This window comes from Dermacentor variabilis, chromosome 9, assembly GCF_050947875.1.
Source record: "Dermacentor variabilis isolate Ectoservices chromosome 9, ASM5094787v1, whole genome shotgun sequence".
Taxonomy (NCBI): domain Eukaryota; kingdom Metazoa; phylum Arthropoda; class Arachnida; order Ixodida; family Ixodidae; genus Dermacentor; species Dermacentor variabilis.
In genome coordinates, this window is record NC_134576.1 from 38581475 (window position 1) to 38606197 (window position 24723).

The 24723-nt window shown below is 44.4% G+C and overlaps 1 protein-coding gene across 1 annotated transcript; it reads left to right on the forward strand.

The window, feature by feature from the left end:
- The first annotated feature begins 1207 nt into the window (after positions 1-1207).
- LOC142557978 (ninjurin-1-like) lies at positions 1208-23744 on the forward strand. The gene is made up of 3 exons (XM_075670153.1): positions 1208-1553; positions 10304-10546; positions 22701-23744. The coding sequence occupies exons 1-3, from the start codon at positions 1509-1511 to the stop codon at positions 22875-22877; spliced, it is 465 nt and encodes a 154-aa protein (XP_075526268.1). The 5' UTR covers positions 1208-1508; the 3' UTR covers positions 22878-23744.
- The last annotated feature ends 979 nt before the right edge of the window (positions 23745-24723 follow it).

Sequence of the window (24723 nt, forward strand, 5' to 3'; positions counted from 1 at the left end):
TTCTGAGCAAGTGACTACATAAAGAAACAAACAAGTAAATATAGGTTGTTGGTAACACGACGGGGGGGGGGGGGGGAGGAGTGGCGGGGAGGATGATGAGTTTCGGCTTAACTGTGTGTTCAAGCGCCGGTAGGCTAGCGTTTGTGTTTCATTCCTTGGATGGTTACATAATGACATATGATATAGCCTTTCTTCAACGTTGCTGAATATTTACATCAGATTTCGCTTCTGTGTACTACGACTTTCGAGGTTTGAGTTTACTTTAATTTCTTTTTGTTTTATGGGCACGATCTGGACGCAGAAAAAACGAAAGAAAAGCTAGAGGCCAAAGAGGCTTGCGGCCGTTTAAATATGAAGTCTCTTCTATGGCAGCAAAAAGAAAGGACCACTAGCCCAGAACTCCCGGTCGACATTTACGTCGTTATACGAATTTGCTGCGGTTAGGTGTAAAATTAATTGCATAATTTACCTGAATAATTGACAGGTTTGAAGAGGGCTGCTTTGAGTAGCTCTAATGAACAGACTATTATTGCGAAAGCTGTTTTAAGCCTGCTGCGCTTGAAAGACAAGTTATATATAAAAATAAGGTTTTATTATAAACGATATTGCGATCAAAGAGCCCCGCTGTGCTGTTATGTTCAGTCGAGAGCAAAATTTGCAGATTACTGCTGCCTCGAAAAAAATATGCATTTCTTTGTAGCCTGGACATACCGACTGAAATCAAGTGGTTGAGTCTACGTGCGGGTGTTGCACCAATGCAATGTATTCTAGCAATTCCATGTAGCGGAGCGGTACTAGAATAAATATAGATGTTTGCTGGTGCCACCGTATTCAATATTTTGCTGTCAGCTGCTCAGTGCAGTTGAGTTTAAGCAAGATTTGGGCAACCTTGAGTGCATCGTGCCTGCCGCTAATAACGTTGAAAAAGACAACAACAAATATTTAATGACAGTGTGTGCTATGCTGCAGTGAGAGCAAACAAAAGCGACTGCGGAAGCGATGCAGTTGAAATGTCATCAGCAGGCGCAACTATACAGCTCGTATCATTCCGCCGATAACAGAGATAATTTCGAACGGCACTTACCGTAGATAAGAGCAAGGTTCCGAAGGAAGGCTTAAATACAGCTAGAATGCGGTGCGTGTTTAGGCAACTGATAACGAAATGCTTATTTTCGGCGTTTGAACGACAGCGATTCGGCCTTCACCGTACGTACAAGTGGCTCACATCCTCAGTGTTTGCGCAGGCCCCAGAGAAGACGTTATCTCCCGTGCATGAGCGAGTGATCGCATAACATAGTGGGCATGCCAAGAGCGTGACGCGGTAGTGAGCTGTGCGCCGTAAACAATAGCAGAAATATAAACGTTACATTGTTTCGACCTGTTCGCAACCTTTGGCATCGCGCCCACAGAAAATCGCTTGCACTTTGCGGCAACTAACTGCTAGGCGCAGTCAGCACTGGCATTTTCTGTTGCGCTACGAAGCGCGGCTAGTGCCTGTATTCATAATCATGGACATGACCGAACTGGCATCCGTCAAGGCTGCGCCGAAAGAGGTGAGGCCCTTCTTTTGCTCTCAGTTTAACGTTGGTGAAATATTCCCTAGCATTTGACTTTTCTGATGTAGAAAGTTCCGCTGCAGCATAGGGACACCCACGTTTCCTTTTGTTTTCTTTTTCTGCTTTGGTTAGACCCTAGAGTATCATAAAATGGCAGTTGGAAAGAACAAAAAAATATTTGGTAGCAAATGGGCTGTTTCACGTAAACAACGTCCAATTACTTGGCTTGAGTGAAAACTCTTGACCAAGTCTTACCTCTATTTAGCATCCACCAGGAAAGCATCAGGTGTCTCGATAATGATACCTTCGATTATTTATCATCATCAACACAAACATCGTTCCCACTACAGTCCTGAGGCAAGAAAACGCGCGTCTTCATGGGTCGCGAGCATGATATATGAAAGTGATAGCTGTTGAAGCCGGGGCACTGGTTGCTCCACTCAATTTAGACGTTTCCCAGTCATCATCGTTTTTCATTACCTTGCCATATGGTGCACCATATGGCATTACCATATAGTGCACAAGTTTTTAAATTGCCGAATCTGAACGTCAAACGGTCTAGCCATAGAGAGACATTCAACAATAGCGGACACTTCCCTAGAGCCCAGCTGCCAAATTGACTGTAGCGCACTAGGCGGATGGGATTAACTCCTTCCGGTTTCGGTTTTGGGCGCAAGCGTTTTGAACGCTAGCTGGCACGCGCTACGCCGGCTGCGCTACTCGGCGCTTTTTTTTTTCCTATTCTGCTGCTCAATCGCGCGTGGTCTGAGTGCGGAATCGTTTAATTAAGACGATTGCGAACGATCTTCACAAGCCTCCGTCGAATCTGTGCCACGTGCAATTTCATAAAGTAGACGCAAAACGCCTTGTAAATGAGGAAACTTTTATTTTGCTCTATATAAATGCTCGTTCCGGGCTTTTCGTGCGTTCATCCAACGTTGTGGCACCAGGTAAGCAGCAGTAGTTTCCCGTACGAAGCTCCGCCGGACGGCACCAGCTGAAAAAAGTAGATTACAAACATGTGTCATTTTGGTATTTAGGCCGTATAGGAATACTGCCTGTAGAGGAAAAACTTGTGAAAGTGGTGAATGGGCGACATTACAAACAAAAGCAATTCGCGTTTACATACATGGCGTCAAAAATACCCGACTCCCATTCCAAGCCGTACTATAAATTATGAAGAAACCATCTGATTTCCAAGCATTCCCATATTCCCAGCCATCATTTCCTGCGCTTTAAGAGCACAAATTCACGGGCGACTGTGCGTTTCCAAAACAAGTTGGCATCAGCCGACGCGATAGTGCGCTATATACACAGAGGTCGCTACAACACAGCCTCTCAGCCAGACCATGCTAGACGCTCGCAGAATGTATTCTACTCGCACTCAAGACAAATGCGTCGGTGCAAAGCCTGTTTTCAGTCGTTCAGAAGACAGAATTTTAGAGTTGGTTTTTTGAGCTCCTCGACGTTATCTTTTGTGCGTTCTGCCGGTGCAAACAACACACTCCAATGTTATCAGTCTCGCCAATCGCTCGTCGCGTCTTCGACAAGCGTGAGTACCGAAAGAAGGTATATGTTGCGGGGCCATAGAAAGGCGTCAAAAACTTCTCACTAAGGTTCAGTACCCGCCAAACTGTCATCACGGCCGGCTTACTTTTTTTGCAGACTGCGTCACAACTCCAGGCGCGCTAGCGGGTCTCAAAGGTATCCCCCGAGAAAACTAACGAAATTAATTGCAATAATTTTGTGGCTCAGAAAAATACTTCCCGAACTTGTCCCAGTAAGATTCAGTACACGCAAAACTGCGGCACACGGCCAAGCTGCTTTTCGCTAACAGCGTCACAACGCCGGGCGCGGCCACTGTGCTTGAAAAGTACTCCAAAAAGTAACGAACTTGGTAACAATAATGTTGTGGGTCAGAGAAAGCGCCAAAACTTGAACCGATAAGAGTCAGTACTGCGAAACTGCGTCACATGGCCGAGGTACTTTTCGCTAACTGCGTCACAAAGCCGGGTGCGGCGAGCGTGCCCAAAAACTACCGAAATAAGTTGTAACAATCTTGGGGCTCATAGAGAGCGTCGCAAACGTCTCCCAGTACGAGTCGTTAACGCAAATTAACTACGCCAGGACGGCCGAGCTGTTTTTTGCTAACTGCATCACAAGTCTCGGTTCCATGCCGTAAAAGCCAAAATTGCTTGAAATGCGTTGCAGAGTGTCAAACCGAATGTCTCTCCATGCCGTAGTGAAATAGTGCAGTGGTGCCGGGTCGAAGTGCAGAAGGAACGCAAGAATACGACGGGAGCCCAACAAACGCACTACATCCAGAGGAGGCGGGTCGCCGAACAGGCGAACTTCGCATGCCCAACTGGCCTCCCTGACTTTGGTGGCCTGTCTGGCGCATGACGCATGCAAAGTAAATGTACCTGGTAGCGAAGCTTTCATAAGAGCCCATACGTTCAAAACATGGTGGTTCATCGGTGGTTCATGGGACTTAGCGCCATCTGTATGAGGAGGGAACACTTCCGGAGAAAGAAAAAAGAATGTGACGGCCATATCCGTTAAAAACAAGTGACGTCATTTTGTTTTCGAAGGCGCGAAACTTGATATGGGGACCTACCTTTAGCGCTATACTTTCAAATGCCCCACCATTGGACTTGATGGGCGCTTCGAGCTTTCAGCGCGTAAAGCGATGCTGGAATAGGCCAGCCGCACGGTTGTCGAAATCGCGCCCGTGCACAGAACGTACTTTTTTATGGAGGTCAACGAAAGCTTTAGGTGTAGAGTGCTGGTCCTATCGTCGGACGCCAAGCCCGTCGGCCAGCGCAGTCGCACGAAAACAGCTAAAACAGTCATCTGGCGGTCGTAACTAACTACTTTTGACTGAACAGGTTAAAAAGCGATGAAGCTACCCGCGTCACCAAATTCAGACAAACGTCGACAAGCAAAACAGCCCAACGTGTTAGGGGCGTATTTCAACAGGTGAACTTTACGAGCACGCCTTTATGCACATTTGAAGAGCTGCATTGCATCGCAATTGATAGCGGCGTCATCGCCCCCTGTAACGATGGGCGCTGAAAAGAAAGTATGTATTAATAGCAATAAAATTAAACAAACTTGTACTTTCTTTACTAGTCATGAATATAAAAAATTCACCTGGAATATTATTTTCGTTGAATGAATCTAACTGTGTCTCGCTTGGATTTAAAAAAATAACGCTTTTTTCTTTCCCAATGTTTGTTCCCTCCAACCATAGTCGCGCTTCAATCGCTGCTCCCATAACCACCCTTGCTGATGTCGGTGACAATGTGTACTGAACCGATTTTCGTCCGAAGCTTCGCGTCCTGTTTGGATCGACCTTGACGCAGGAGGACAAGTGAAGCATATACAGTGCTAAAATGTGGGCACGTCCTGTGCTACCAGGGCTTAGCGGAGAGACGAGAACTAGGAATCGGATTCCTGATTAATAAGAATATAGCTGGTAACACACAGGTAGTCAATAGCATTAACTAGAGGGTGGCAGGTCTTGTTGTGAAACTTAATAAGAAGTAGAAATTGAAAGTCGCACAGGCGTACGCCCCTACATCCTGTCATAATGACCAGGAAGTCGAAAGCTTCTATGAAGACGTGGAATCGGCTATGGGTAAAGTCAAAACAAAATACACTGTACTGATGGGCGACTTCAATGCCAAGGTAGGTAAGAAGCAGGCTGGAGACAAGGCAGTGGGTGAATATGGCATAGGCACTAGGAATAGCAGGGGAGAGTTATTAGTAGACTTTGCAGAACAGAATGATATGCGGATAATGAATACCTTCTTCCGCAAGCGGCATAGCCGAAAGTGGACGTGGAGGAGCTCGAACGGCGAGACTGGTAATGAAATAGACTTTATACTCTGCGCTAACCCTGGCACCATTCAAGATGTGGACGTCCTCGGCAAGGTGCGCTGCAGTGGCCATTGGATGGTAAGAACTAGAATCAGCCTAGACTTGAGGAGGGAAAGGAGGAAACTGGTAGATAAGAAGCCGATCAATGAGTTAGCGTTAAGAGAGAAAATAGAGGAATTCGGGATCAAGCTACAGAACAGGTATTCGGCTTTAACTCGGGAAGAGGACCTTAGTGTTGAAACAATGAACGACAATCTTATGGGCATCATTAAGGAGTGTGCAATAGAAGTCGCTGGCAACTCCGTTAGACAGGATACCAGTAAGCTATCGCAGGAGACGAAAGCTCTGATCAAGAAACGCCAATGTATGAAAGCCTCTAACCTTACAGCTAGAACAGAACTGGCAGAACTTTCGATGTTAATCAACAAGCGTAAGACAGCTGACATAGGGAACTATAATATGGATAGAATTGAACATGCTCTCAGGAACGGAGAAAGCCTAAAAGCAGTGAAGAAGAAACTAGGAATTGGCAAGAATCAGATTTATGCGTTAAGAGACAAAGCCAGCAATATCATTACTAATATGGATGAGATAGTTCAAGTGGCTGAGGACTTCTATAGAGATTTGTACAGTACCAGTGGCACCCAGGACGATAATGGAAGAGAGAATAGTCTAGAGAAATTTGAAATCCCACAAGTAACGCCGAAAAAAGTAAAGAAAGCTTTGGGAGCTATGCGAAGGGGGAAGGCAGCTGCGGAGGATCACGTGCCAGCAGATTTGTTGAAGGATGGTGGGCAGATTGTTCTAGAAAAACTGGCCACCCTGTATACGCAATGCCTCATGATGTCGAGCGTACCGGAATCTTGGAAGAGCGCTAACAGAATCCTAATCCATAAGAAAGGGGACGCCAAAGACTTGAAAAATTATAGACCGATCAGCTTACTCTCCGTTGCCTACAAAGTATTTACTAAGGCAATCGCAAATATAATCACGAACACCTTAGACTTCTGTCAACCAAAGGACCAGGCAGGATTCCGTAAAGGCTGCTTAACAATGGACCATATTCAGACTATCAATCATGTGATAGAGAAATGTGCGGAATATAACCGACCCTTATATATAGCTTTCATTGATTATGAGAAAGCGTTTGATTCAGTCGAAACCTCCGCAGTCATGCAGGCATTACGGAATCAGGGTGCAGACGAGCCGTATGTAAAAATTCTGAAAATATCTATAGAGGCTCCACAGCCACCATGGTGCTCCATAAAAAAAGTAACTAAGTCCCAATAACAAAGGGCGTCAGGCAGGGAGATACGATCTCTCCAATGCTATTCCCAGCACGTTTACAGGAGAAATTCAGAGACCTGGATTGGGAAGGATTGGAGATAAAAGTTAATGGAGAATACCTTAGTAACTTGCGATTCGATGATGATATTGGCTTGCTTAGTAACTTAGGGGACCAATTTCAATGCATGCTCATTGACCTGGAGTGGCAAAGCAGAAGGGCGGGTCTAAAAATTAATCTGCAGAAAACTAAAGTGATGTTTAGCAGTCTCGGAAGAGAACAGCAGTTTACGATAGGTAGCGAGGCACTGGAAGTGGTAAGGGAATACATCTACTTAGGACAGGTAGTGACCGCGGATCCGGATCATGAGACTGAAATAATCAGAAGAATAAGAATGGGCTGGGGTGCGTTTGGCAGGCATTCTCAGATCATGAACAGCAGGTTGCCATTATCCCTCAAGAGAAAAGTGTATAACAGCTGCATCTTACCAGTACTCACGTACGGGGCAGAAACCTGGAGGCTTACCAAAAGGGGTCTACTTGAATTTAGGACGACGCAACGAGCTATGGAAAGAAGAATGATGGGTGTAACGTTAAGGGATAAGAAAAGAGCAGATTGGGTGAGGGAACAAACGCGAGTTAATGATATCTTAGTTGAGATGAAGAAAAAGAAATGGGCATGGGCAGGACATGTAATGAGGAGGGAAGATAACCGATGGTCATTAAGGGTTACGGACTGGATTACGAGGGAATGGAAGCGTAGGGGGGGGGGCGGCAGAAAGATAGGTGGGCGGATGAGAATAAGAAGTTTGCAGGGACAACATGGCCACCATTTGTACATAACCGGGGTAGTTGGAGAAGTATGGGAGAGGCCTTTGTCTTGCGGTGGCCTTAACCAGGCTGATGATGATGATGATGATGATGATGATGATGATGATGATGATGATGATGATGATGATGCATCTGTCGCGCCTGGCGTGCCGTTAGCTTGTTGCTAGGTAGCGCAAGAAAAATAAGTCGCAATGTATCAGTTCATTCATACGTAAAACTATTTAGTTTTAGTGGGAAAGATGTGAAAAAATCAGACATCTGTAAATTAATTTCACATTCTTTATTGCCGATGCTCGCGTCAACTAACGGATGGGATTAACAATAGGCATGACGTGTTTCTTGTTGCCAGTTTTCGCCGAGTGTCCCCTCTTGTTGAATTTATTTCTCTATGACCTAGCGTTTCGACCCATGGTTCATGCTGCAGGAATTTCATATTTTCTTGACTGCGTAACAGCATGTTAATTGAAACAGGCTGGTACAAAAAAGATGATTTCGCGATCTCACTTGAAGAGTAAAATGACATACTGACGTTGCTTAAAGCGTCACACGGTTTTCCAAGCAAATGTTTTCAAAGCATAAGCGCTAACTTCTCCATTTGCACAATATGTAAATATGTAAATGTATATGTATGTATATGTAAAAAAAAATCGACCTTTCGGTAGGGACATCACCGCATTCTGATTCATTTGAATGCGTAGCCTTGTTATACTGCTGCAGTTAGTCATATATGGAGATACTTCTCACGAACTCTAAAGTTCAATTACATGGATCATTGATGGTCGCAAAGGAACAAATATCTTAACTGTCTATAACGTGTGAAAACACTTTTCTTCTGAACGTTTGCCACACACATAATAATTCATTCTCTGAAACGTGCTTCCAGCTCATATTTAGAAGCACGTCATGTTGGCAAACAGCAGTTGCACAAGGTGGCCTATACATGCATGGAACTCATAGCGACAAGGCTCGCATTACCGAGAAACTGCACAATCTACATGCCACCTTAACATTCTGGAATCCTCAGGTTTCTTTCATTAGTCTGGGTTTTATTGCAGGTCATTTAAGATTATTTTATGTTCATTTTTGTATTCTTTGTATGCAACAGCCACTCACTTTCCCAGCTGTTTTATAAGACTGCCAGATGCACATGCGGAGGAAGGGGTAGTTGGGCGGTGTTTCAACATGCAACTCCTTTCTGTATGCCTAAACCCATATGCCGCATACTTGTTATCTATTGATGTTGCTGGCCAGTGATATTTCAGTGAGCGCAATATGCAGGGAGAAAGTTCATCGCAGTATCACAGAACGCATGCTGCAAGATAACTCAATCAGCAATAAAGTCTGAATTACCGATCAATATGTGCTGCCTATAGTAATTTAGATATTGTAGAGAAAAGCAGCCGAGAATACCGTCGTAGCGGAATTGATAATGAATTTGCTACGCAGTCCCGATGCAGTGATCATAGGCCACATAATAAATTAATTCTCGATCATGCGATCAATGGGGTCTCGTTAATGTTGATACGTTACTCTGGCATTCGTTTTATCAGCCCGTTGCTATTTTTTCGAATGCTGCATAACGCAACGTCAGTTTAAAAAACTTTGTGAACGCGAGTCACGGCTGAGTGATGGCCCGTCCTCACTTCTAATCATATATTCGAGCCACTTTCTCCCGCTCTGCGTCTATAGTTCATCTCGTAGTTCTGCAAGGAAAATAAGTAGCAGGTGGCCAGCTACACGCACACTTTTACTTGTGAAGTCGTGCCGAAAATCGCTGACCTCGAGCGTGTAGCTTAACGCGAGAAGAGGCATTGAAAATGCACGAGCACTGACACACAAGTAACGGGACCTCAGGCAGGGTGCACCCTTTTGAGAAAACATAAACTCTGGCTCAATGACACGAGACTCTTTGGTAGTTGCACGCTTTGTGGAACTGGCAAACTATACGGTGGTAATTTGGTAGACACCCGGCAGCACGACTGGATGAATCCGCAGCAACGTTATTCGCTCGAACTTCGCCTCGAGTGCGCGGTACTCCGAGACCTTACGACGACGCTTGCTGTTTTACTAGGTGATAACACAGCAAGTAAAGCATAGCCAAGAGGCAAGACGATCAAGCCAGCGGGAGCAGGCTAGGCTGGGTTAAGCATGTAAAATACGCTTACAGGCAGCGGACGCCCGCTATCTACTTCGGACGCGCTCTGGAGCAAATGCAGTCTTAAAAAAAAAGTACTCGTAGGTGTAACGTTAGAAACTGACCAACCTGAAGAGTGCGAACGATGGATCATGGACAACAAGCTCTATCAGTCACTTTTTTTTGTATCTGCCTGAAACTGGCCTCAATGCTTACATTTTATTTGATCCTGAAGTTGTGCTTCGTGGCAATCAAAGCAAAGTACAAAACAAGCTACACAAAGCAGAGTACAGGAAAGAAGTGCCAAATGAAAAGGTGGCTGGTACCTAAGTGTGGCAAAAATATCACTAGCGGGTTGATAATTCGTAAGGATACAAAAGTTACCGATTTACGAAGCTGATCACGTCCATTTTATCAGACGCATTCAACACAGACCGGCTAGCTTTCGCGCATCATTGTATCAGGAACGAACGCACGTCGCGCAGTGTTGCAGCCGTCCGGCCTACAAGCGACGCTTGGGAACAGCGGTGTTCCCTTTGGCGAAGTTGTAGTCACCAGGGCTAGTTGTTGAAGGTAAGCAGCAGAATGGCTTTTTGACACCGACGCCCATATGCAGGCAGGCGACAATGTGGACCGAACGGTGGGCCTGCCGTCTCCATTTTTTTCCGTACCGGTCGCTGATCCGGAAGCGAACTACCGCAACTGGTACGCGGCCAAAAAGAGCGTTTCCGAGGGCCTGTTCGACGTGGCGTTGCTCTCGGCGAATGGGGCGCAACTCAAGCATGTGCTCCAGTTGGGACGAGGCTTCGACTTCTACACACCCGTCCTGGTCCTGGTATCACTCTCCATTGGCCTGCAGGTAATGGTGCCACGCAAAAGAACTATTAGGAATCCCGTGACCATTTGCAGTAAGACCGGGACGGAAATGAAGAGCATAAAGCAGGTTTGTTCGGTACGTCCACCCGTGATGCAACGCTGTGGCATTCGTATTTGTACCACTATCCACACCTCGTTCTTTAGTAGTAGTAGTAGTTTCCTCGAATCCCGCAAACTCACCGCCAAACGAACAAATTACAGATTTCACCTAAAAACTAGGATGGTAAAAGTAGGAACATAGGATGGTATGGTATGGTACGATAAACTTTATTTAATGTCCTGAAGATCAACCCTTAGGTTGTCGCAGGCGGCTCCCACGTCGGGACAGTAAGGTTTAACCTTACCGCCGTATCATGGGCCTTCTGGACGACCTGTACTTGATCGAAAAGAACTCCCCTGTGTAGGACTCGCCGCCACCAGTCTTTCTCCTTGTCACAGTCTGTGAAAGTCACAGGACACTGCCAAAGCATGTGATCCAGAGTAATGATGCCATTACACTTCTCGCAATTGATTGCTGTCTCTCTTTCAGAATATATCTTGTTAATAAAGTTTGGATTTGGATAAGTTCTTGTTTGTAGCAATCTCAGAGTCACCGCTTGAGCTCTATTGAGCTTAGCGTGTGGCACTGGGAATTCCCTTCTGTTCATGTAGTAATGCCTCGCGATTTGATTATATGTATGTAATTGGTCCCTGTTCTCCTCCTGTATATTATTAAGGCCCTGGTCGCGTAGCGCACGGATAGTAAGCCCTCGTGCAGCTGCGTTAGCCATCTCGTTTAAATTCTTCCGAGATGGATCGACAGACCCGATGTGCGCAGGAAACCAGCGGATTTCGATCTCTTGGCTGTCCAACTCACCGATCAGCTGGGCAGCCCTTTTGGTTACAAAGCCATTGGTAAAGTGTCTGATAGCCATCTTAGAGTCACTGAAAATCTTCGTCCACTTATTATTCCTTAAAGCCAATGCTATCGCTACTTGTTCCGCGACTGTCTTGTCTTCAGTCATGATTGTAATAGCATCCCGAGTGAGACCATCTGCATCTACTACTACTGCCGTAAAGGCTTTCTTTCCTCTGACCCACACAGCATCTACAAATGCCGCATGTTCTCTGTCGTGTTCTATCTCTTGCAGGAGAGCTTCGGCTCTTGCCTTTCGTCTTTCCAGGTTGTGCACCGGGTGCATATTTCTGGGGAAAGGGGTCGTCTTGATTATCTCTTTTATGCTATCTTTTAGTTCTACTGTGCCTTCACCTGAAATTTTGGATTCGGTTGGGCACCATCCTACCTCTTCTAGTATTGCTCTACCTGGACTTGTTCCAGAGAGCCTCTCTCTGTGGGCAATTTGCTGAGCTTCAGTTATCTCGGCTATTGTGTTGTGGAGCTCCAGTTTCATTAATTTGTTATCCGGAGTGTTAATCGGTAGCCCCACTGTTGTTCTGACTAGCCGTTTAATTAATCTGTTCAACTTGTTTATCTCTGTCTGTGTCCAAGTGAGCATCCCAGCTACATATGAGAAGTGACACAAGGCGAAAGCGTGGACCAGTCTCATGGCGCTCTCCTCTCCCAGCCCTCTGTGTCTGTTATTGATTCTCCTTAGCAGTCCTTATTACCTCCACAGTCTTGCTTGTGATGTGTCGTATTGTTCTTCCATTTGCTCCGTTTGGTTCCAGGAATAACGCTAAGACTCTAATGGATTCTATTTGCTTAATAATATTCGCCTGCCTTCGTGGTTAGTACTAACCTGGGTTCTTCCTCGGGAACGTATCCCCTCGGTTTTCTACCCCTTCTTCTGTTCTTGAGTACAAGGAGTTCAGGCTTATTAGCAGAGCATTTGAGTCCCATGTCTTCTAAAATAGACTCTACCTCATAAATGCTCTTCTGAAGTCTGCTTTCCGCATGTCCCATACTTCCTTCAGCGGTCCATATAGTCACATCGTTTGCATAAATGGTAAAGTGACTGTCCTCTATCCCTGTTAGTCCCTTTGCCACTTTTGACATGGCCAGGTTGAAAAGCATAGGTGACAAGACGGACCCTTGTGGCGTCCATCTGTAACCGAGATCCATCTTCTTTGATTTAATGTTCCCCAATCTAAGGTGACCTGAACGACTGCCAAGAAAGGTTTTGACCACTTTATAGAGTTTTCTCCCCAATCCCAATTCGGAAATCACTTCAAGTATTGCTCTATGCTTAATTCTGTCAAAAGCTTTTTCGTCATCCAACCCCAAGAGAGCTAGAGTGTTTTATGGTTTAGCTAATAGCAGTTGATGTTTGATTAACAACATGGCATCTTGTGTAGGACAAGCCTTATCTGAAACCAATCAGATTGTACGATAGGATGTCATTGTCCTCCACATATTTCGTTAACCTGCCAATATGACATGTTCCATTTACCATAGGATGGTAAAACTCTAATTAGCCTAGACTACAGGAGGGAACGGAACAAACTGGTACATAAGAAACCGATCAATATCTTAGCGGTAAGAGGGAAAATAGAGGAATTCCGGATCAAGCTACAGAACAGGTATTCGGCGTTAACTCAGGAAGAGGACCTTAGTGTTGAAGATATGAACGACAATCTTATGGGCATCATTAAGGAGTGTGCAACAGAAGTCGGTCGTAACTCCATTAGACAGGATGCCAGTAAGCTATCACAGGAGACGAAAGATCTGACCAAGAAACTATATGAAAACCTATAACCCTACAGCTACAGTAGAACTAGCAGAACTTTCCAAGTTAATCAACAAGCGTAAGGCAGTTGGCATAAGAAAGCATAATATGGATAGAATTGAACATGCTCTCAGGAATGGAGGAAGCCTAAAAGCAGTGAAGAAGAAACTAGGAATAGGCAAGAATCAGATGTATGCGTTAAGAGACAAAGCCGGCAATGTCATTACTAATATGGGTGAGATAGTTCAAGTGGCTGAGCATTTCTATAGAGATTTATACAGTACCAGCAGTGGCGCCCACGACGATAATGGAAAAAAGGAAGGTCTAGAGGAGCTTGAAATCCCACAAGTAATGCCGGAAGAAGTAAAGAAAGCCTTGGGAGCTCTGCAAAGGAGGAGGCAGCTGCAGAGGATAAGCTAACAGCAGATTTGTTGAAGGATGGTGGGCAGATTGCTCTAGAAAAACTGGCCACCCTGTACACACAATGCCTCATGACTTCGAGCGTATCGGATCTTGGAAGAACGCTAACATAATCCTAATACATAAGAAAGGGGACACCAAAGACTTGAAAAATTATAGACCGATCAGCTCACTCTCCGTTGCCTACAAAGTATTTACTAAGGTAATCGCAAATAGAATCAGGAACACCTTAGGCTTCTGTCAACCAAGGGACCAGGCAGGATTTCGTAAAGGCTACTCAACAATAGACCATATTCACACTATCAATCAGGTGATAGAGAAATGTGCGGAATATAACCAACCCTTATATATAGCTTTCATTGATTACGAGAAAGCATTTGATTCTGTCGAAACCTCAGCAGTCATGGAGGCATTACGGAATCAGGGTGTAGACGGGCCGTATGTCAAAATACTGAAAGATATCTATAGCGGCTCCACAGCCACCATAGTCCTCCATAAAGAAAGAAACAAAATCCCAATAAAGAAAGGCGTCTGGCAGGGAGATACGATATCTCCAATGCTATTCACAGCGTGTTTACAGGAGGTATTCAGAGACCTGGATTGGGAAGAATTGGGGATAATAATTAATTGAGAATACCCTAGTAACTTGCGATTCGCTGATGATATTGCCTTACTTAGTTAATCACGGGACAAATTGCAATGCATGATCACTGACTTGAACAGGCAATGTATAAGGGTGGGTCTAAAAATTAATCGGCAGAAAACTAAAGTAATGTTTAGCAGTCTCGGAAGAGAACAGCAGTTTACGATAGGTAGCGAGGCACTGGAAGTGGTAAGGGTATACATCTACTTAGGACAGGTAGTGACCGCGAATCCGGATCATGAGACTGAAATAATCAGAAGAATAAAAATGGGCTGGGGTGCGTTTGGCAGGCGTTCTCAGACTATGAACAGCAGGTTGCCCTTATCCCTCAAGAGAAAAGTGTGTAACAGCTGCGTCTTACCAGTACTCATTTACGGGGCAGAAACCTGGAGGCTTACGAAAGGGGTTCTACTTAAATTGAGGACGACACAGCGAGCTATGGAAAGAAGAATGATGGGTGTAACGTGTAACGTGTAACGGGTGTAAGGGATAAGAAAAGAGTAGATTGGGTGAGGGAACAAACGCGAGTTAATGACATCTTAGTTGAGATGAAGAAAAAGAAGTGGGCATGGGCAGAACATGTAATGAGGAGGGAAGATAATCGATGGTCATTAACGGTTACGGACTGGATTCCAAGGGAATGGAAGTGTAGCAAGGGGCGGCAGAAAGTTAGGAGGGCGGATGAGATTAAGTTTGCAGGGACAACATGGCCACAATAAGTACATGACCGGGGTAGTTGGAGAAGTACGGGAGAGGGCTTGCCCTGCAGTGGGCCTAACCAGGCTCATGATGATGATGATGATGATGATGATGATGATGATCATGATGATGATGACCTAAAAACTTACACTAGCTGCATTAAACAGGAAAATTCCAAAACGTCTCAGAATTAAGGCTAGATGTGCCCTCGGTTCTTTACCCTCCAGACTATTATTGAAGTGGAATGCTGTCCTAGACGATACATCGCTCTCTTTAATTGATATTCTAGAAGAACACTGGGAGGAACAACTTCCGATAATTACTGTTCAACTTGACAGCATAAATTTATCTGAACCGGAAAGAAAGAGAACTTGAACAATTCGTCCGAACTAGGGAGGAAGAATTACTCGATAAACACCAGCACAAAGGTATTACAGCTGCAGACCCACTCAACAAAACTAATGTAACCCCTATAGCACATAGCTCCACCGATAGTCCTACAAGCGAATATCCAGAGCACTGCAGCAACGTAGTGAACATATCCCAGAGTCTAAGCCCTGATGAAATTGATCTCCTGAAATGTGGCCCAACATTTTGTCCCACGAACAACGCAGTACACGAATACGAACTCCACGAAAATATAAGAGTTTTCAAAACGCATTCGCATCAAGGAGTTCTTTTTCGATAAGCCAGATGTAGGAAAACAGGATAGAGACTGTTTTAGACCACCTAGCACGTGGACACCGGAAGCCGAAGAGTGCCCAGACCTGGATCTATAGCTAAAGCTAATCTCAAAGGAAATTCTAGAGTCAGCGCGGCATTGCCAGAAACGCAAAAATCTGTCCCCCGCTCTGCACCAAATCTTTAAGGCACTTGCAGAAAGGAATGATATTGTAATAAAACCAGCAGGCATAGGCTGCAGTATTGTAATCTGGCCTATGGAAAAGTGCAAGAATGAGTCCTCCAAACATCCGAGCAACCACACCCACTACAGAAAACTCGACTCTAACCCAACTTCAGATTACAGCAATACTGTGAAAAACACAATAGCGGAGCTCCTCTCCAGGGAATTAATCACGCAATCTAAATATCGCTTCATGATGCCCCAAAACAAAGAAGGAGGCTGCTTTTATCTTCTTCCTAAAATACATAAAGTTCCCGCCGAAGCAATATTTACAGCAGAAATCTCAGGTCTGCCTATCGTGTCTTATAATAACACACCTACCGAGTCACTATCTAAATTCTTAAATCACCGCTTGTCAAACATCCCCACCACCCTCCCGTCTTTTGTTCAAGACACGCCGCACCTCCTTCGAATTATTTACGGCATCAACCCCAACCAAATCCTTTCCGACCGCGCTATTCTAGTCACTTTGGATGTTTCTGCCCTTTACACTAACATTCCCATGAGTGAGGGAATTGAAGCCGATCGAAAATCCGCACAATCAATTCCCTAGTGCACGCTTCTGAAGTTTGCCTGTCGCTCCTTAGGTTATTTCTCACGCTCAACTATTTTGAATTCAATTCTATTCACTACCTGAAAACTTTCGGCACTAGCATGGGAACACCATACGCTCCTACGTGTGCGAACATTTTCATGGTTGAAGAAGACCTGTTGAAATACTACCTTTTAAAACCCCACACCTATCTTAGTTACACCGACGACATATTTATAATATGAGAACACGGCACAAGCGCGTTAACCGACTTAATTAGCCATTTCCATCGCTTTCACCCGAGTATTAAAGTTACTGTTCACCACTCTCCTAGCCAAATAAGCTTCCTCGACACGGCGGTCTACATAAAAAAAAAAACTGGAAAACTGAGAACTACACTTTACCGGAAGCCAACGGATATCCAGCAATATTTAGACTACAACAGTCATCACCCGCGACACTGCAAGCAAGGAATTTTTCTCGGAGAAGCGAAACGAATAAGAAGAATCCGCAGCGAAGACAACGATTATATTCACCACCTAAATGACCTTAAAACAACGTCAGGAGAAAGAAACTATCCACAAGAGACAGTCGGAATTAGCTAAGAAACAGCCTGCACCAGAATCTGGCAGACCGCCAGCCTTTATAACAAAATATTCTAATAAACTCTCAAGGATAAACAACATCCTACAAAAATACCACCCAATATTATCAAGTAACGTAACGAGAGTCCGAGAAAAGCCTTCCCGGACGTGCCAAGGGTTACCTATCGCTACAACAGAAACTTTAAGGACATGTTAATGCGCGTAAAAATCATCCAACACCATTTGCCCGTAATAAAAGCATGTTGTCGCCCCAGTGCAAAACCTGCAGGCACCTTCAAAATAACATTGAAATTAAAAGCATATCAAATAGTTACACACACGAAGTCAAAACTAGCTTTACTTATACAAGTTCGGATGGGATTTATATGCTTGAATGTTCCTTCTATAAGAAACAATATATTGGCGAAACGGGACAATCGATGAACGACAGATTAAACGGACATCGCGCGGACACAGCTATAAAGCTTCCCAAAGCCGCTGCCGAGTATTTCAACCAACCAGGTCATAACTTTGATGAACTTAAACTCCACATGTTACAGTCAAATTTCCATTCTGAACGAGAAAGAAAATACGAAGTATCATACCTTATCCGCACAACGAAATCACTAAATTCTTTTACTTAGAGAGAAGGGTTTTCCCGCCGCCTCACTCCAAGCTAAGCAGGCCGCAGGCGGTCACACTCAGACTCCTGCAAGCGAACTCCTACCCAAATCCGGCGTCCCTTAACAGCATATATATTCCGAAAATTTTCCGAATTGTTCTTGCGTGGCCTGTGGTGAGGTTGCTACTTTGCCTCATATGCTCTGGCAGTGCGGGTCGCTGAGCCCGAAGTTCACCAAGGAAGAGTGGGATGTGCTGCTGCGAAGTCCCGTCTTTGAGGACCAAATCCTGGCCGTCCAGCGCGCCCGCGATCGGGCCGGCAGGCTAGATCTGCCAGTCCCGTCGTGGGATTAGCAGGGTGCGTGTTTCATCGCGTTTTGCTGGACCAAATAAAAGTTTATTCACTCATACCTTATCCGTAAGTTCAAGGCATTGCAACCAATAGGCATATACATTTCAAAGGAAACGTTAGAATCTATTCGCTATGCTAAATTTCAAGCTATAGGCAACATAACTTAGTTTGGTTGCTTAGTGGTTTTCTTCCTTCTTTTTTCCCCTTTCTTCTTCTTTTCTCCTTCTTTTTCTTTTCTTTCTTTTTCTCTTTTGTTTCTTTCTTCTCCGTTTTTTCCTTTTATTTATTTATTCAGTTATTTATTCCATTTCCGTATTCTTACATATATTCTTCTCTTTCTTTTCTTTTACTTTTCCCGAGCACCGGTTTCTGCCGCTCCTTCTGTCATCTCTTTCACAGACAGGATAGCCCACGACCACCAGCGAAGCAGGTAATAGAGGGGTGCTGTGCCCTCCGTTGGCCCGCCGACTGACACGTGGCCGTTGACGTGTGACTGACAGACGGCCGTGTCACCGGCCTTTTCCGCAGCACTCCTTCATTCTCGATTCTACAGCCTCGCCGTTAACACACCTTCTCCCGTTGACGCACTCAGCCGCGTTACCCCCTCTCCCCTTTAGAAGAACCCTACCTACATATACTGTGCCGAGGAAAACATATGTCGCCTTGAAAAAGACAAGTCCACTTGTCGAAACGTTGGCTCCCGCTTTCAATACGGGTCGCTATTTTACCTGACCTTTAATAAACTGTACTTAAGGAGAGGTATGTGCCCACGTGTGACGCTAGTTGCTTCTCTTCTTTCCCTGACATGGCAGTGGTGCCGTTGTTAGTCGTAACAGGTACAGCGATTACAAAGATGAAGAAACAGAATGCCAGGATATTTGCGTACACACCGTTGCCCTGTTCAAAATATAGAGATGTAGACGTAGAGCCTAGATGTTAGTGGCACATACCCCCTCGGAGCAAGTGGCCAAGAACCGCGCAGTTAAACATAACAAGGAAAAAAATATAAAATAGTTTAAACAAAACTTGTGAATAGTTATATGAGAAATAACAGATAGGTTCTAGCTTACGCTTTTAATAAAATGGAGAAATAAATGAAAACAAAGAAAATACAGCTAGTCTTTTTCGTTTTCTAGAAATATAACGAAATCGTAAGTTCTGATCTTATAGTAGAAATATTTCTGATTCTGCAATAAAATCCTGGATGGCATCGCCAAGCTTCCTGTTGCGGTGCCGAAGTGTCGAGGCACCCAAAGACAGTAAATGTTCAACATTTAGCTCCAATCTAAGTAGACGGAACGGTTTCTAATGTTCTTTTTCGCAAATGACAATATCTTTTACAATCAATGTGAAAGTGATCTATCGCTTTATGAACCCTCCCCCCTCCCCCAAGAGAAAGTTCATTGAGGGAGCCAGTATACTGTAAGAGTCCACCTTGTGGAATGTTCATTTAGGCCGCTGTTGATGTGCAGATTGCATGTAGCTGTGCGTGCGAGGAGGAGACGAGCGGCCCCAGCTGATCAGCGGCGGTCGAAATGGACGGTCAACTAGGTGGACTCTTACAAAACAGCCCCAGCTCTGTGTAAATATTGAGAGAGAAAGATAGAGAGAAAGGCAAAGGAAAGACAGGGGGTTAACCAGAGCTTATCACTGGTTGGCTACCCTGTACCGGGAGAGAAGCAAAGAGATGCTATAGGTGTGAGAGAGAAAAAGAATGAGAAAAGACACCAACAAAAGAACACACACATTACAGAACTGTTTCTGTGGGCGCTGTCACGCAGTCTTCGAAGGCGCTCCTAGTGCTACCCTGTACCACCGTAGTCTAGTGATTCCAGCTTCAAGTGCTTGCGCTTGACAGAGTTTGCTATTTCAATGATGCGACTAGTGCTGAAAACTTGAGGAGTTCCTTGAAGAAGCGCGATATTCATGGTGCATCATTTACCTCCGACATCTAGCCCCTATGATGAAAGCTGATACCGGTAGGACTTAAATGTCGCGGCCATTCAGAGACACTTTCACCAAGGAAGCTTCCATTCAATTTATAAGTAGGCCATTGTGTCCTGATACCAAAACCGATCTAATGATGGAATACTAACAATTTAAAAGCTCGCAAAACCTGGGAGTCATCAGAAGAAGCGAGGGAGGAGCACCGAGACAGAGAATCCGTTACGACCACTGTGGAACGTGTTGATGTAATTAGTTGATGGAGGGCTAAAAATTCTGCTAGAAAGATCCGTGCGAAGTCTTGTAGGTGACTACAAAACGAGCAACCAAGAATAGGAAAAAATATTGCAACTCCGCACTTTTCTTCATTTTGGGAAACCTCAGTGGCAATAACTGTCTTGATCGGTATGTACAAAAAGTAGTCATTTAAGAAAAAGCTCAGCATGCGGTAGAATAGTGAGAGTTTTTAGGGAAAATATCATCGAACTGAACTATAATGTAATTACTGTTGGAACAAACAGGAGCCACCTCCCGAATTTGGAAGTTTAACTTGTCAGGGAGAGTTTGCATAAAATAATTCGAGGTGTGTTGAAGCGCGGCAATGAGAAGTCAAAAAACAAATCCGGTTGGGAGATAAAAACTGTTTGTGTACGCCTTATTGGGGATAAATATAGCATTAAAGATGTTTGTGCAGCTAACCATCAAAACCACGTAACCAGCTAAGGGATCCTGGCTTTCAGGTGTAAAACTTCATTTGCTACAAATTTAGATAGCCCTAAACATTGTTGCAAGGCCTGCCTCTCCAGAAGAACCAGGTGGCGAAGTTTATATGCAGCAGCTCCAGAGTAAAATACACCCAAATTCCAATACCAGGTGAACATAGATGCGGTATATTGATGACAGCGTTCTTCGCATTCTTGATCGACTATTGCTGAGACAACGCTGCAAACTAACCGCACGAACACCCTTCGCAATACAGTCAACGTGCGCCTTCCAAGACAGACAACAGTCATATATCACGCCAAGATACTTGACAATCTCTACTTGTGGGATGATATCTAGATGATAAGAGAGAGAGAGACATATGCGGGGTCCTTTAACGGAAATCCAAGCACGCCGAGACAGTGATGCATCGAATCAAGCCATCTTTCTATAACAGACAAGCATGTCTGGAACATTTTATAAAGCTTTTGGACGCCATTCATCGGCGAGAAAAACGCTGTGTCATCAGCATACACGTAAGTATGTTCGTCGTCCTGACATGGGATAGAGCGCATTAGAAAATTAAGACTGCAGAAAGTACTGCCCCTTGTAGAACGTCTTTTGTCTGCGCGTATCAAGCCGATGAAATGCCGTTTTGGAAGCAATAAAATTTCCTGTTCCTTAGATATTCCGCAATCCATGCTTGAAGGTATTTGGAGAATTCATGTTCCGCAGCTGATTGTGCAATATCACATGCTCAACACTATCATGAACTTTTGAGATATCTGCAGAGTTTAATGCCGCATACTGCCTTTGGCGCCGTGCCAATTGAACACGGCTGTCAAGGTAAATATCAGCCTGTCATATTGAGCACTATGGTCTGAAACCAATTTGTTTCTAACTCAGGATCGACCGCTCATTAAGAAATAGAAGTGTTCGCATATATCTATATTGTCTTGTTCTGTTTTTTTTTACATCATACGTACTTTTTAAAAAAGAAAGGACTACGAGCGCAGCCAAGACAGCGTTTTTGCAGAGGAGGTACTTAGGCGAGGATGGCATACTTTGCTGGAAATAACGTGGGCTTCGGAATACTAATTTAACAAAACTCATTCATTAACTTTTCCTTACCTCTTTCAGGGCAGATGTTTATACGAAAGGCGTGGAGGCAGTTACATTTTAACGTGCTCCCAATATTTTGAATCATGAAAATCGCTCCTAATTTGAGATCTACCGGATTAAATCTGTGATCAAACATGCATAATATTTGTGCAGAATGAATAAGAAATGCTCGTCACCTGCGAAACTGCTAAGCTGGACATGCATAAGTTAGGGGAAGAAAACAAGTGCACCATTTGCGGCAATTGAGGCACCGTATACGCCTTCAAATTGACCGCACCACACTTCTGTTTCTTCAAAATGTACACTTATACTTTACATTACCACCACGCCACGCGTACTTACACATTAAAAACAAAATGATCCACGCGCACTCCTTCATTTTAAGGCTATTGCTGTTTTCTTAGATACTGGCCGTTATAGTATTTAATTTCCTTCTTTTAATACTGGCCGGTGAGCCAATGTGTGTCGGTTTGCTTGGCGAGCCTATGCTGCTGCACATCACAGAGTTCATATTTTGCACCTGTCCACTTTTTCTTTCTCGTTTTTGTATCTGAGTACGATACTGCGCTGGCGGTTGTGCTTCATTTTTCTGTGTGCACAGTGAGCATACTTGAAAAAAAGTTCAAGTATATTTTTTTTTAATTAAGAAGGTCCTCTGCTGGTAAAGCCGTGTTTAGAGGTACATTTGTAAATTTCGAGCACTTTTATATTGTCCTCCTGCTACGCTCTCACCTTAGAGTGGGGGTATAGTGAGGGTAAAATATAGAAAGACCCCCAAACAGGGTAAGAAATGTTCGCTTCAAGTGCCTACCTATTCGCGAAATCTTGTCGCGACCGAGCCAGTGGTTAAGCCGCACGGGTCACGTACAGCTGGCACTTTGGTTTGCACAACACTGGGCGCTGCAATGACACTGAAGTCTCAACGAATTCTTGTTCTATTCCATCCAGGTTATACAAATGGGGCTTCTCGTGGTCGTTGGATTCTTGGACTTCTCGAAAGAGTGCCACCAGAGACGCGTGGAGCTGCTCACCAACGTGGCGACCGCCATCGCAACCGTGGTGGCCATGATCAACGTTGTCGCGGCTTCCTTCAATCTCAGACACGAGGATGGCGGGCCTCAGTGATAGGCACTTCCCACCGCACGAAAGGCCGGCGCTGTTTCAGTGAACGAACTATGCTACCACACTGCAGCAACCGTCATCGTTCTACTACGTGGACATACGCGCGTGGCCTTCATTGTTCAACCGTGTCTTAGTGCTTCGAAAACAGTGACAGAGTGGGGCAAGGACTGTCCTTGTTGCTATTTGTTTGCTTCTCTCATGCACTGTCACTATGCAATATTGACTCGCCAATCGTTGTTGCCTTTTGAGCAGTAAATCCTGTCTGTTGACTTCGGTGTCAAAGACATAGATCAAAGCAATCAAAGCATTCTGGGCCATCGCCAACCTCTTTCTTTAACGTTGGCAACTTTCAAAAACTGTGTTTTGTGCAATACGGCCGGTGAAAGTACTAGCGGGCCAAGTAAAGCGGCCTGCTTAGCTCTGTTCTTCGAAGTAGCCGCCAAGCTAATGACACGGCATCTAGTACTCGATCGTATTTGAAATGACGCAAAATTTACGAATACTACTAATAAACATCCTGCACGGGGCAAGCTCTTACTGTATACGTCAAACACACTCTGCTGCTTTCATTTACTTAGTGTAATTTTATTTCGGCTAAAAATTTAGGAAATAGTCTAAGGTGCAAACATTGGGCTATATATGTCTCTAGCACTCTTTGTTTTCTTGGTGTTTCTATAGTGAGCAAGTCATAATACTAGTGCCATATCGAAACCTAGAATCTCTCTGACAGCAGGCGCTAGTTACGTCGTTCTTTTCGTGAGGACCGGTGTAGGACCATTGTCCGATTGTGAAGACTTCTAGTGCGGATCATTGTCCTACTGAACTGCTGAGAAATTTGCCTGTTTGATTGTAAAACATAATAAAAGAAATGACGAGACAACACGTTTCTACTCCATATTTTGGTCTGAAATTGAACATGAGGTCTTTAACGCCGAGAGAAATAGTAGGCACACACGAAAAAAAGACCCTCCTTAAAGTTACTTCCAAAAACATTCAGATCTCCTCTCACCCCCCCCCCCCCCGTTCAACACATGCACGTACACACATTACACAGACAGTTTAAGCCGAAGTGGACAAGGCAGTAAAAAATGTAATAGACAGATTACTCAGCAGCCTCTCTGAATGCTTATGCCGGCTAAATAGTACTACATGGCTAACCTAGTAAAGATAGCTTCAGCAACTTCTCTTGAAACTTCTAAGCTGCCAACTGCGAAAGAGGCAAGCAGCATCAATAACTGCAGTGTGCTTCCATCTGATGACAGCCGTGATATTTTTTAAGTGTTTGCGGGTCCCAGGCAACTTCACATGTTGGACTTGCAGTCTCTACTGACGTGTGCCTCGATGCGCGAGATCTAAAACGTAGCCAGTGCCCATTAGACAGTGCTTCTTGTTTGATGCCTAAGACAAATGCCGAAACATATCCGCCTAGTAGCGCTTTCCAGGAGAGCACATTCGAGAAGTTTGTTTCTACTACAGTACTATCCTAACCATAAGATCTTTGACAGCATTGCAGTGGAACATTAATTCACTTCTTTAGCCTCAATAGATTTATATTGCCTCACTGGTAAAACAAATCTACACATAACATTCTTAAAAGAAGGTTCTCTAGCCCCAGATAAAATTTTCCTTTCAGACATTATCGCTTGTTTTGCTTAAATCAATCTTCCAGAGATTATGGTTTACTCAGGCTAGTGTCAAACGGAAGTTGCCGCAAGGCGAATTTAAACACTGACACTACTGTTTCTTGAATTTGAAATTCTAGTTAATCGTCCACACCCTCCCTTCATGTCGGTCAATTTCTATCGCAAATGCTTATTATAATTCAGGGCCCTTGATACCTGCCCTCTAT